The sequence below is a fragment of the Periplaneta americana genome, chromosome 15 (assembly GCF_040183065.1).
Source record: "Periplaneta americana isolate PAMFEO1 chromosome 15, P.americana_PAMFEO1_priV1, whole genome shotgun sequence".
Classification (NCBI taxonomy): Eukaryota; Metazoa; Arthropoda; class Insecta; order Blattodea; family Blattidae; genus Periplaneta; species Periplaneta americana.
Genome location: NC_091131.1, coordinates 85,482,551 through 85,496,767, shown reverse-complemented (window position 1 = coordinate 85,496,767; position 14,217 = coordinate 85,482,551). Strand labels below are relative to the sequence as shown.

At 35.6% G+C, this 14,217-nt stretch overlaps 1 protein-coding gene across 1 annotated transcript in view; it reads left to right on the top strand.

The window, feature by feature from the left end:
- The window catches only part of LOC138715186 (protein phosphatase PTC7 homolog), a 45,576-nt gene extending 31,672 nt beyond the window's left edge, over window positions 1–13,904 (top strand). The window contains exons 2-5 of the mRNA XM_069847776.1: window positions 7,971–8,150; window positions 10,664–10,862; window positions 12,231–12,487; window positions 12,586–13,904. Coding sequence (XP_069703877.1) covers window positions 7,971–8,150; window positions 10,664–10,862; window positions 12,231–12,487; window positions 12,586–12,635 — 686 coding nt within the window. The 3' untranslated portion in view covers window positions 12,636–13,904. The remainder of the gene's footprint in view (window positions 1–7,970; window positions 8,151–10,663; window positions 10,863–12,230; window positions 12,488–12,585) is intronic.
- The last annotated feature ends 313 nt before the right edge of the window (window positions 13,905–14,217 follow it).

Below are 14,217 nucleotides of genomic sequence, written 5' to 3'. Positions count from 1 at the left end.
AATAAAATAATTTACCCATACATATAAGAATAACAAAGTCGGCCTGGGTAGCGTAGTCGGTATAGCGCTGGCCTTCTGTGCTCGAGGTTGCGGGTTCGATCCCGACCCAGGTCGTTGGCATTTGAGTGTGTTTAAATGCGACAGGCTCATGTCAGTGGATTTACTGGCATGTAAAAAAACTCCTGCGGGACAAAATTCCGGCACACCAGCGACACTGATATAACCTCTGCAGTTGCGAGCGTCGTTAAATAAACCATAATTTTTTTTAACAAACAAAATACGTAATATGTATCTAGCCTTGTTACTAATAATAATAATAATAATAATAATAATAATAATAATAATAATAATAATGTACATTTTCAGTTTGTCAAAAACATACCTTTCTATGTTCACAAGAATAATATTTCTACTCTTAAAATGTTCGTTCTACTTCACAAGACGTGACTGGAGCAAATTTGAAATATGATACAATATTCTTTACCAGTGATGACAACCCGCGGCCCGCCACTATGTTTGCTGCAGCCAGATACTAAAGTTTCAAATTTAAAATTTAAAAAAATATTTGAACAGGCTTGAATTATTAATTACTATAAATTACAGTAATCACAAATTAGACATTTATGTAAATCATTTATTATTATTGGAGGATGTCTGCGGCCTTCCAAAAGAACATTTTTTTTATATTGGCCCGCACTATTCATAAGGTTGAGCACCCTTGTTCTTTACTGTATCACTAGGCCCTAAGTGAATAACAGCTTTGTATATATTTGAACAATAATTATTCTTCCACATCTCGTCATTTATATATTTGTAGACTGCTACAGGCAATTGTTTGAAGTATATATATTTTTTTGTTTGTTACTTAATGACGCTGTATCAACTACTAGATTAGTTAGCATCGATGGAATTGGTGGTAGCGAGATATTTGGCGAGATGAGACCGAGGATTCGCCATAAATTACCTGACATTCGCCTTAGAGTGATAAATACCTCGTAAAAAACCCAACCAGGTAATCAGTTCATGCGGGAATCGAACGCGCGCCCGAGCGCAACTCCGAATCGGCAGACAAACGCCCCATCCCCAGCCGACTGAGCTACGCCAATGTCTTTGAAGGGATATTGAAACATACCAACATCATACGGTACATAGGTCGAGAAATTACGAAATTACGTACATTTTGAGTCAATTTTTTTAAAGTAGAATATTTCTCTTGATTGTTGTATTGTCCATGCAAAGAAAGTATTCCATATAAATGTTTCGTAGCACAGTGTCCCTGAAATAATATTCGTTCTTTACATTACGTATACACATTAAATCATTTGCGGGAATGTGTTTCTCCATTTGTTGATGTATGGTTATTAGTAAGTTTGAATTATTACATTCAACTTCGTTTGATTGGAAGATTTAAATTTCTGCCATGTTAAAAACTGCTTACTAAACTGCACAACTACACTGCAAATATTAACATGTATTAAAAGTGCTTCTCTACTGTGCATATTGCTGTAATGTAGTTACAAAAGTCATCCATCCACACTTGAGGATATACTGTGAGTTGTTTATGTGAACGGAAGACAGCTAGTGTAATCAGTGGCGGTTCCTCGGGGGAGGGAAGGGAGGAACGTCCTCGTCACATTTTTCTTCTTTTGAAAGTAAATACCAAATAAAATATGTGCCTTGAAATTCGAGGAAGATTCGATAATTTTTAAGTTCACAGCTATAAGAAGAACTCGGATGATCGAGTTTTAAACGACGCGCGCTCATGTGCTGTAGAAAACTGTAAGAAAAATGCGAGATTGTCTGTGTAGTAGAGGAAAGGCACTCCATTCCTCCTCTACTGCAGTTATCATAGACAACAGCGCACTAGCGGCCAGAGAAAGAACCAGAGTTTTAAAGCGAGTAAATGAACGGAGAGGGAGGAGATCCTCCTCTGAATCAGCGCATGGGCGGGAAATAGAAACCGACTGGTCGTGCAGCAAGCTTTTTACTGCTGCCATCTAACGATCTTGCATTCAACCATACTAGAACACATCTAGGAGGAGGCACAATAAAAACAGTTTTAACGCAACGCTTTGAAAGACACCATATAAACTTTTTTTTTTAATTATAAATCAAAAATATTATTCATTGCACTTTATATAGGCTTTTATTCATGGTTTGAAACTTTCATGGATATTTGAAAGTTAAAGTCGGGTTTATTTAAAACAAAGAGGAAGTAGTTCTACGTAGTTGGCCCCTGAAATTCACGTCTATTCATTGTTTACTAGACAGGGCAACAGCCAAGTTGTCAGTTTTGTACAAATATATTTGAAACTGAAAGTAGGTACTCCAAACTACATCATTTTTAACATAAAAAAATTAATCGGCCACCGGCAGCTTTGAACAATAATGATAGTATGACTTTACAAGAACTGACATTCTTCAAAAGCATGTGATACTGAACTTGTAAAATGTACATGTGGCAACAGGGACCACGTGGGTGGGTGCAGTGTTCTCGCTTTTCTCAGATTATTTCCCATTCCCATTTCCATTTCCGTAAAACGGTTCCGGTTACGAGTTAGTAGCTAGTCTCTTCCAACACGTGTGATGCTGTAGTGTGCTCGAAAAATGCTACGAGGTTGTGAATTTCCTTGTAATTGTTAATTTGCACAATTAATTAACAATGAAAGGAAGTGAAAACATAATATATTTTGGACAATTTAGGAAACTCAGTTTACAAGAACAGATTATTGCTATACAGAAGGGAAGGCCAACCACAACACTACCTGGTCTTACAGGTATGCATGTAGGCTAATTTGTAGAATATTTCATTCAAGAAGGTGTCATTTCATTCTGTTAACCTCTTTCCTCCTCTTAAGAAATATGCAGGAACCGCCACTGAGTGTAATAGAGACGAGATCTACAGTATATGCGTGGCTGCACACAACGGAAATCTGTGTTTTGATAGGAACTTCCTACCTTTAATTAAAAGTAATCCATCAGCTTGGTTTGATATAATAAATTATAAAATTAAATAATTAAATTGTAATGTAATTAAATCTACAAGTAGTGGACTTTGGGTACTAGGCATCCCAAACTGCACAAATGAAAGAGAGGTTGCCTGCTCTCCTGCTCCTATTTATTAAAAACTATTATGGCTTGTAACATTTAATTGAGGCCTTTCCGGACTAGAATTCCTTATCTCAGATTGGTGGTTTTGTCCTTTCCAGTCACCTCTGAAAGTTCGTAAAATGGTCACGGAAATAGCCTTACACACGAAATATGCATTGGTATGTATAAGATATAAAGTGCAGTAGTTATCTTAGAATGTTCAAGAAAATAGAGTTGTATATAAAACAATTTATAAGAGCGTGAACATGAACGTTGAACATATACAATTTTTTTGCACTGTGAGGACGTTTGGAGATTTGGCGCACCTTACTTGCGTGTAGTTAGTACTTCTCCAAATAACAACACGTAACTTTTCTTTGCATTAGTCTTTTGTTGTTCACTGCGTATGTAAATTGGTTGCAGACTGTTGTGTGTCGGGTGTACCATTTACGTAACCTACTTTCCCACAGTAGTATATAGACTTGTCAAACATACAGCACTGATTCGAAAGTTTTTGTCAACAACACACAACGGTATTTTTCATAACCTAGACCAGCAGTCGTTAGAACAGTGCACCCTCAGGCTAGCGTCTCTTACCCACTGATAAGGCTCAACTCACACGGACCGTAGTACAACCACGCCACAACACAGTGGGCCAGACTGTGGTCAAATTGGGCAAAAGTATTTAGTCAGCTTTTTGACATGGATGAAAGATACAATTCATGTCCATCCTTAAAGTAAGATAGATTTCTTATAGAAAAAGCTAAATAATAACATATTTTAATTGTTTTACCTATAAAAAACCATCTTGCTATTCACTGTCATATTCCTCTCCACTGGTTGACTGCTGCTGCTCCTCCAGTTCCTCTGCAATTTGCTCTTCCTCTTCTTCATTTCTATTTACACCACTTCGAGACTGCAGTAAGTATTTCGCCTCGTCAGGAAGAGTAGGCCTACTGGAAGGTTTTTCATGTGCCTTCCTTAAACTAGAAATGAGAGGATCCGACGACACTAACAGATTGTTTACTAAATCTGTCCTTGTATTGATATGAGAGTTTTTTCTTGTATGATGTTCTCGGAACCTTTTAATGTTTTTTTTGCGAGCCTCCTAAGCTTCCTCCGATAATTGTCCTATAGGAAGCATGGTTGAGCTTATTATCTGAGAGCCCATGAATTAACACTTTGTGGACACTCACAGGAAGGTAAAACCAGGGATATTTTTGTACAAAAGCTTTGCAGTTTCAAGTGCATAGTCATTAAAATGCTCAGTATTTATGTCTTTTCCACAAGAAATCCCTTGAAGAATAACTGAGAAACGTGGTATAATTTCTACATCAATTTTTAGTTATTGTAGCAGCTAGTTCAGGTTTAGCAAAAAACCAGCACATCATACTGCCATTGTTTGAGGTGCCACTCCCACCCGGTTTTGGTCTATCAATTATCAGTCCTATTTTGGCTCGAAAACTTTTCTGGATTGATTTTTTTCGAAACTTCATGATTTCATTATCTCTGCCACGAGCTTGCCATTTCTTGAAATCGAGCCTGTAGCCCACATGAAAGAGGCATTCTAAAAATCTGATCTAAGCATGAAGAATCGACAATCCAAATGAAAATGACTTGTGATTCACAGTTCTTTGTTGCAGAGAATCTGTATCATTCATATGCTTTGGCGATGCTCTACAAATATAACACACCTGTACAGATTTGTTTTCCATAACTGTGTTACATATTGTACCATCAACCATGGTAATTTTCAGTTCATGCTTTATTTCAACAGCAATATTGTTAAAGAAAGCTGTTGTTGATTGAATATTGTCTATTTGATTATTATTATTATATTAATCAATTTCTTCTTTTATCAGATCACTTGTTTCATGTTTGAGTTTAATGTTTATAGGCCTGCAATATTCATTATAAATTTTTTTTAAAGTTTTTCAATCATATGATTTATCATTTGTTGCAAATTATTATTTGCTAATACATCTTACAGAAGAAAATATATTAACATTTTCGCCTATACGGCCTCATCAGATATTCAAACATTATAACGATCTCTAAAACGTAAGTCAAATAAGGTATTCACAGTAATAAGCATAACAATGATTTAAATAATTGATCATGAGTTGTATGTAATAAGAATCTGAATATTGGTGTGAGAAATGTTCGATTTGACTGATTTGTGTGTAGTTTCGTTGACTTGCCGAAAATGTGAAAATATAAAATATAAATTACATAAAACTCATGTTACATATTTTGTGTTTGTTGAATGTCACTAATATATATATATATAAAAGGTAAAGGTAAAGGTATCCCCGTAACATGCCATGAAGGCACTTGGGGGGCATGGAGGTAGAGCCCCATGCTTTCCATGACCTCGGCACTAGAATGAGGTGGTGTGGTCGGCACCACGCTCTGACCGCCTTTTACCCCCGGGAAGGACCCGGTACTCAATTTTATAGGAGGCTGAGTGAACCTCGGGGCCGTTCTGAAAGTTTGGCAACGAGAAAAAATCCTGTTACCACCTGGGATCGAACCCCGAATATATATATATATATATATATATATATATATATATATATATATATATATAAATTGTTAAAATTGATAAAATGTAAAATATTTGTATTTATGTCTGTGTGACACAGATTCAACGTGATATTATGCAAATATTATTGTTATAATTAAAATTTATGTACGTACATAATACGTAAGTTTTTATTTAATTACATTTTCTTTAAGAATTATTACAGTATGATACGAAAGATTGTCAATTATATTAACATATCTTGATTTAATCATTAAATTTATTCAAATACACATATGTTACACAAGTCAAGAACTACCTGATGAACAATCATATATAGAAGATTTCAACAAACAAAATGTATTGCATATAAGACATACACTATTACAACATTAGTTCGATTAATTAAAATGTCTCTCAGTGAAACGTACAGCAGAGTCCGTATAAATCAGTTTCTGTTGGATGCTTTTCCAATTCACAGCATGCTAAAGCAAGGAGATGCACACTATTACCTTTACTTTTTAACTTTGCTCTAGAATATGCTATTAGGAAAGTCCAGGATAACTGGGAGGGTTTGGAATTGAACTGGTTACATCAGCTGCTTGTCTATGCAGATGACGTGAATATGTTAGGAGAAAATCCACAAGCTATTAGGGAAAACATGGGAATTTTACTTGAAGCAAGTAAAGAGATAATTTTGGAACTAAATCTCGAAAAGACAAAGTATATGATTATGTCTCATGACCAGAATATTGGAAATATAAAAATTGGAAATTTATCCTTTGAAGAGGTGGAAAAGTTAAAATATCTTGGAACAACAGTAACAAATATAAATCCCACTCGAGAGGAAATTAAACACAGAATAAATATGGGAAATGCGTGTTATTCGATTGGGAAGCTTTTGCTCTCAAAAAAGCTGAAAGTTAATAATACATTATGCAACGAGCCTATAATGATAGTAATTAAGACGCAAGTATGGATGTTTATGAAACAAGCGCAAGCAAGTTTCATGATATTCATGAGCGTCTTAATTACCATGATAGGCAAGTTTCATACGACTTTTTATGCTCGACCATATTTCTAACTTGAAATTATTCAGATGTATACATTTTATTTGTATCTGACTAGATCGGAAGTGACCTTGTTCTAGGTCGTGAATTGTGAGATGTGCGCAGACGCGAAAGTATTGATTTTTTCCGAGGAACAATAATGTCATTGACCTTGATGTAATCCCGTTAAACTTGATATAACCTTGATTATTGAATTCGACATTGAAAAACGAGATGACAAATTGAATTTATTTGAATATTATTTACAATTAACGCTAATTATTATAATAACAGAACATAACCTTCTACGACAGTATTGGATTTCCAGCCTCCGTGACTTCGCTAATTCTCTTTCGATTGCATATCCGAGAATAATCGATACTTGCGGTTTTATAACGGTACAAAGCTGACTTGTCATTGGCTGAACACCTGTAAGCTGAGTTGTCATTGGCCGAACACCTGTATTTTAATGAGTAGGTGTACTTTAATGACATGCATTAAAGGACTGCTACCAGGTGTATAATTACTACATTTCGGCATGGTCGAGCATAAAATTTATAAAACAATTATATTACCAGTTGTTCTGTATGGTTGTGAAACTTGGACTCTCACTTTAAGAGAGAAACAGAGGTTAAGGGTATTCGAGAATAAGGTGCTTAGGAAAATATTTGGGGCTAAGAGGATTGAAGTTACAGGAGAATGGAGAAAGTTACACAACGCAGAACTGCACACGTTGTATTCTTTACCTGACATAATTAGGAACATTAAATCAAGGTGTTTGAGATGGGCAGAGCATGTAGTACATATGGGCGAATCCAGAAATGCATATAGAGCGTTAGTTGGGAGGCCAGAGGGAAAAAGACCTTTGGGGAGGCCGAGACATAGATGGGAGGATAATATTGATGGATTTGAGTGCAGTGGGATATATTGAGTGCAGTGGAGACTGGATTGATCTTGCTCAGGATAGGGACCGATGGCGGGCTTATGTGAGGATGGCAGTGAACCTCCGGGTTCCTTAAAAGTCATAAGTAAGTTTCTTTTTCGTATTTGTTAATTTTTCTTCCTTATTGATTCACGTGTTGTCAGTGTTTATCTGTCTTTCTGAAATCACTTAATATATTACTTATTCATTAATTATTCATTCATTCATTTAGAGTTGTTTTTAGTGATTGATTGAATATTTGTCTTTTACTTGTTCCTGGTTTAACAATATTTATGTTAGAACGAGAATAATGTAGGTTGTCTATAAGAATATGTCTAAATTCATTCATTCATATACCTTTTTACACTCTTTTTTCGCCGTAAAGGTGTGGCTGATGGTGTTGGTGGATGGCGGCATTATGGAATCGATCCAGGAGAGTTCTCAGCATTCTTGATGAGAACATGTGAAAGATTGGTGTCAAGTGGAAGATTTATTGCTACAGAACCTGCAGGTCTTCTTGCAAGAAGCTACTACGAACTGCTTGAAAGCAAGCAACCTATTCTAGGTAATATAACTAGTAAAATACTAAATGTATGTTATGAATCTATTGTATTATGTTGTATTGTATGCCATTATTAATTGTACAAGAATGATGCTACAATTCGGAAAATTACAAACAAAATTAATTGTCTGTGTGGTATGTTTCGATATTTATTGAAAATAGGCTTTGTTTGTCAGAATAAGAAAAATTTATGACTTCACTTTTCTTACTTTTACTTCGTGTTGTGTTTCTTTTAGTTATATATTTTCTCTCTCATATAGTTTTTACTTGTAAAAGACTGTGTGAAACTTGAGCTGTTGAGGTGTTGTAAAGAGTACAATCGCATGGATTCATTTACAGGAAGTATTGTAGCTGTTCAAGGACTTCCACAGATACCATCTCAGAATATTCTGAACTGTGACAGTGTGCATTGTGAGTCTGGACAATTTGTCCCAAGTAATTCATACTACAATAACTCATCCCAAGTTAGAAATTTGTCCCATGACAACTCATTCCACAATTATTAAATCTGTCCTATGACAACTCGTACCAGAATTGAATTGGTCCCTTAACAGTTTGTACCAGATAATTTAAATTATTACATTAAATGTTCTTATATTGTGGTGTAAATAATGGTGCCGTTGCTGGGATACATTTCAAATTAATGTACAAAGGCATTCTGTACAAATAGACGTTGTTGTTGTTTAGTCAACTGTCCGAAGACAAGTCTGGACCCCACAACTGACACCAACAAGGCATCACTCATGAGGCAACTTGGCCAGGAGATATTGGGGTAGATTGGCCAATTCCTTTCCTCCATTGCATACATCACTAACTAGTTACATATTACACTAATCATACTTCAGATGCATACAAACAATTGTTCTTCCTCTGATACATATCAAGTGAGATGTATTATTGTGCTGGAGGAAAAAAACAAAACAGAATGACGCTGTGAATGAGGAAATTAATGTTGCTGCGAGTCTATCTTACTGTTGACTTGGAGGAGGAGCTCACCATACCCAGGGCCCCAATTGGAATAAGTGTAATACCACAGAGGTAATGACATGAATAAAAGAAATAGCACAAACCTTCATTGAGCCTTCTGTTTTCATTGTTAATAGACATGTCATTGCAGTTTCAAGTGAAACATATATGAAGCTTTCCAAAAGACAGATTGTAAAAAGACTTTTCAGCGCATAAGAATGCAGAATTTTCCATCAAATCCGAAAATGTTTGGAGTTCTAGAGATTATACCAAAGAGAAATACATTGGATAAGGATGGGACTCAGTGGCTTCTAAAATTGATGCTGATTTCAAACTGGTACTTTTGGCAGGCGATTCACATTTCCGAAGACTTTACTATTGTGCATATCTGATTTGTGATGGAGCCTTTTGGTCTGCTCCTGGAATTAAGTGTCAGTTACACATTATACATAGCAATATACAAGACGAATTTTCAATAAATAATTTATAGGAGAAACTACTTTGTTTAATTAGCTGAGGCAAGCTAAATTCAGGGACAGCTCCAATTGCAGTCTGGTACAACATGGAATGGGACTAATTTTATTAGAACCTGGGAAAAAATAAAATGGGATCTAAACTGGATCGGGACGAATGTGTTTGGAACCAATTGACAGGGACCAGCTGTCAGAAATTGTCATGCAGAGCTAAGGGGTGGGTTTTCTCAGAAATGCAGATACTTCTGCACAGAAAGATGAAGATGATGCTCCAGAAACTTGTAGGAAAACTATGTGTCCATAATCTGATCCAACAGAACCTTATGATGAAGTGACACCATGGATATCATCTACAAGTTTATAGACTCTTGGCACAATTTCCTTGTACAGGAACATTGATCATTGTCATTCACTTAACCAACTTCTCAGTTCTGTTTCGTAAAGTTGGCCAGATTTAATTTTGAATGATTATTCTTCACCCTCTTTGTTGTAGCATACCAGATTATCATTGGCAATGATATATCAGCAGTATTTTTGCACTTTATGAGCTCACTCTTCTCTTCAAGCTTTTTCACACTGTCCATCATTGATCCATCTTCCTCGAGGATTGAATGAGCTTCAGGATGTATACGTCGACATTAATGGGTGACCATCCTGTAAGAGGCACATTTGTCACTCTTTCCAACCACAAATAAATGCTGACACTCGTCGCATTATGATCCCATATGATTGTGACTGAGTTCTTGCCACCTGTCTTCAGTATTGCGTACTCTCATCACCTGTATTTTTATACATACACATTTCTCAAATAGATGAATACTTATGTCTAGAGCACTTTCCATGAGTGACTTAACCTCTCTACCTCCCACTTTTATGTTTTAATGCTGTGATTTTATCCATGTAGGCCTTGCACACCCAACTTGTTACACAACTTTGACTTTCTTTTGAAACGATATCAAAGTGTTGTCGTTTCTTTCTGACTTTCATAGATGTAATTAAATTGTTTTCAAATTTTTACTTGAAAACTTGATATATTAATATATTGTAAAATTATATAATTAATCATTTTAATTGCAGGCAGCAGCACTGCATGCGTTATTGTACTAAATCGTGAAAACAACATGGTGTACACAGCAAATATTGGTGATAGTGGTTTTGTAATTGTTCGCCATGGAGAAGTTGTACATCGATCTGAAGAACAGCAGCATTATTTCAACACACCATTTCAGTTATCTCTACCACCACCAGGACACAGTGGTCTGGTGCTTAGTGACAGGTTGGTTTCCTATGTTTATGATTTGAAAGCATTTCATTTTTAGACTTCACTTAATTTCCATAAATATGCTTGCATTCCTAAAATTGAAATTATTGATGATGTATAATAGTTATTTATGGTACTTGTGAGGTAAGTGTATCTTTATTGCACATCATCATAATCTCGCATCATCACCCCACCCACAAGCTACAGATTTCTTGTCCCGTCACTCCCATTTCCCCTCTCTACACATCGACGACACGCCAGAGGGACGTCAATGGAGACTGGCACCGAATGTGGGGCATAACATCGTAGTGTCATCACCTCTACAAAAACCAAGCTTCAGCCTTCTTGTCTCATCACTCCCGTTTCCCTTCCTACACATCAGAGGGACGTCCACGGAGACCGGCGCACAACAACAATTAGGAAAATTCCTTTTTTTTTTAAATAGTCATGTGTGATGGTTTTTGAGGATAAAGGCAAATGTTTCTCATGGAAACAATTCCATATCGAAAAACAAATGTCATAAATTATCTATCATGACAGTGTGTAAAATTCTACATGAAAGACTCAGTAGTGGTCTAAATGATATCCATCTTGTGTAGCTGAGGTCAGAATGAGTTCGTCAGAATATGCGCTTACTATAACCATGCGCTTCTGATGAATAGTTCAGACAAAATCGTCAGAATATGCATCCACTGTAACCTTAGCCATACAGTCAGAAGGCTTATGCTTTTCAGTGGATTTAATGATAGTGAGATGGTATTCGGTGGGATGTCTGAGGATTCGCCTTATGATTACCTGACATTCATCTTACAGTGAAAAAACCCAACCATATAGTCAATCCAAACAGGATTCGAATTCAGGTCCGAATGCAGGCTCAGATCTCGAGTCGAACTCACTGCATCTGAGCAAAGCTGGTGGCGCAGGTTCATCATTTACCTAGTCCCCTTCTAGCTTGCCTTTGTGGAGTAATGAGGGAGCTGGATTTTGAAAGAAAGTTTCTCTGTTCTTGAATGTACTTTGCACTGTGATGATTTACCTAGGAATCAGCAGACTTAAACCATTTTCTGTTTCCCTTTCGGTATTGGGTTAGCATTTTCCCTAATATTGATTTTTAATAATAATGACAGGTTACACTGTTAAGTCATGTGGCTTACTCATAAAAAAATAGAATAAAATACATAATTCGCTTTTTACCTCCTAGAAAGTTTTTAAACTCAGGGTTATAACCATTTGCTTTAAAACCGACGACACTTCTCTTTTATTTTACGTGACTTGGTATATCCCAGTCACTAGTAGCGAGCAGTCAGTGCTGCTGTGCCACACATATTCTCCAGTTGTTCCTAATGAAAATGTTTAATAAGTGCATTTTTTTCTGTTACGTAGGCCAGAGTCTGCCGATACATCAAACTTCCAAGTTGAAGATGGTGATGTAATATTGTTAGCAACAGATGGAGTATTTGATAATGTCCCTGATCAACTGTTGATCACAGAATTGACGAAGGTGCAAGGTGAACGTGATCCTACGAAGATTCAGGGAGTTGCAAATTCCATTGCATTAATGGCAAGAAGTCTTGCATTTGATGGCAACTTTATGTCCCCTTTTGCACAGAATGCTCAAGAGAATGGCATTGATGCTGTTGGTGAGTATAGCAAGCTATGTAGTAGTATTGTAGTACTTCAATTCTTAATTTATGTTTGAAAGCTTGTAATAATTGTATTTTTCTTTTTGTGTGTATAGGTGGTAAACCAGATGATATAACAGTTCTCCTAGCAACAGTGGCAATATGAAGATCAAGATGGTTGCTTAGTAGTTCATAAACATTCTTTTGTATGATAGTTTCATTTTTTTCAAGATCGAAATTATTGTTAATTTGTCTTCGACGTACTTTTGTACTATAGCTCTATTAGTTTCGCTGTCTTATTTCTCAGTATAGTTTTACACTACATGACAGTTTTGATGTGGCCTAATAAGATCTTGCATATCATTAACAGAAACATGCACTTTACATTTGTATAAAAGGTCATACGAAAAATAAATTGAGGCATGAAAGTTGTTTCACTTGCTTCAAAGAAGAGTCATGCTGTGGTATGTTTACATAGTACATTTGTTGTTAGAGAGTAAGGTGTCAGGAAAAGATTATTTCTCATTATGTACATAGTCATCTTCAACTATCATATTGTTTAGTGGTCAGATTCTTTTGACCATCATCACTGCTATTCTTGACACAGAAGCTGTTAAAACTGATTTTTTAAACTTGGTATGTGTGTGTATGTGTGTGTATATATTTATGTGCAAGAGGTCATTGTGGAATACAGATTGACTTCTTAAGCCATTAAAATGGTGTAGTGGTGCTAAGTGGAAGTCTGCCATGCACTTAAATTGTGAAATAAACAGTGTACACAGCAACTTCATTCCAAGTTGACAAGAAGAAACTCGATTGAATAATAGCATGTAATAGAGGAAATTAACTGGCAGTTAATTTAAATTTGGAGAAGTATTTAAGCGATGGCATCTAGTCTTTCAGTATAATTACATCTCTGAATAAAATTAGTAATAATTAGTCATGCCGAAGTACGAAAATTTGTTACATTTTTATCAATTTCATCTACCCATTTTAATGCTCCACTTCATTTTTTGACGAAGTTATTTTCATATCCGTCATTCAAATTTTGAACACTATTTATTTTCATACTGGCACTTAAGTACTGCAGAAGTAGCTAGACCATTGTTAGTATTGTTGGGTAATCTGCTACAGTAACTTGTTGTAGATGTTGATCTATAGAAGTCTGTTGCATTTACAACATAATGTTCACATATTGTCATTAAATATCCTTTCACTCCACTTGTCAAATGAATTAATTTTAATCAAATTATTTTGTCATCAAAGTGTCAGTTAAGGTAGATAAATTATATATTTCGAAATTTCTCTGAATAGTTGTACTTTTTCTTGAAATGATTTCAATTTTATGTTCAAAGATCTGTAAGATTAAGAAGTTCATCTGTTTTTAATTTAAATACAATTTGGACAACAGAGAGAGAAAAGGATGCTTGCTTTATTAATGCTGTTTTTATTTATTCATTTATGCATTTTTATTTACCTGCTAAACCGAAAACGACATCACATTTTCCCTTATGTGATCTGGAGAATTTCAGAAAGTGTTTAATGTATTACATGGGACAGGTATCTTTGGAGATATCTAGTTTACGCACTATTAAAACTATTAATCTCCACAGTGACATCATCAATACACTCTGCAGGAAAAATGTTGCCTTTGAACATGATCAATTGTTGATGTTTCATGTTGTGGACAATATCAGATATCAAGTATTTTGTGCATTTTTAAATTAAGGAAACTCTACCTAAAAAAT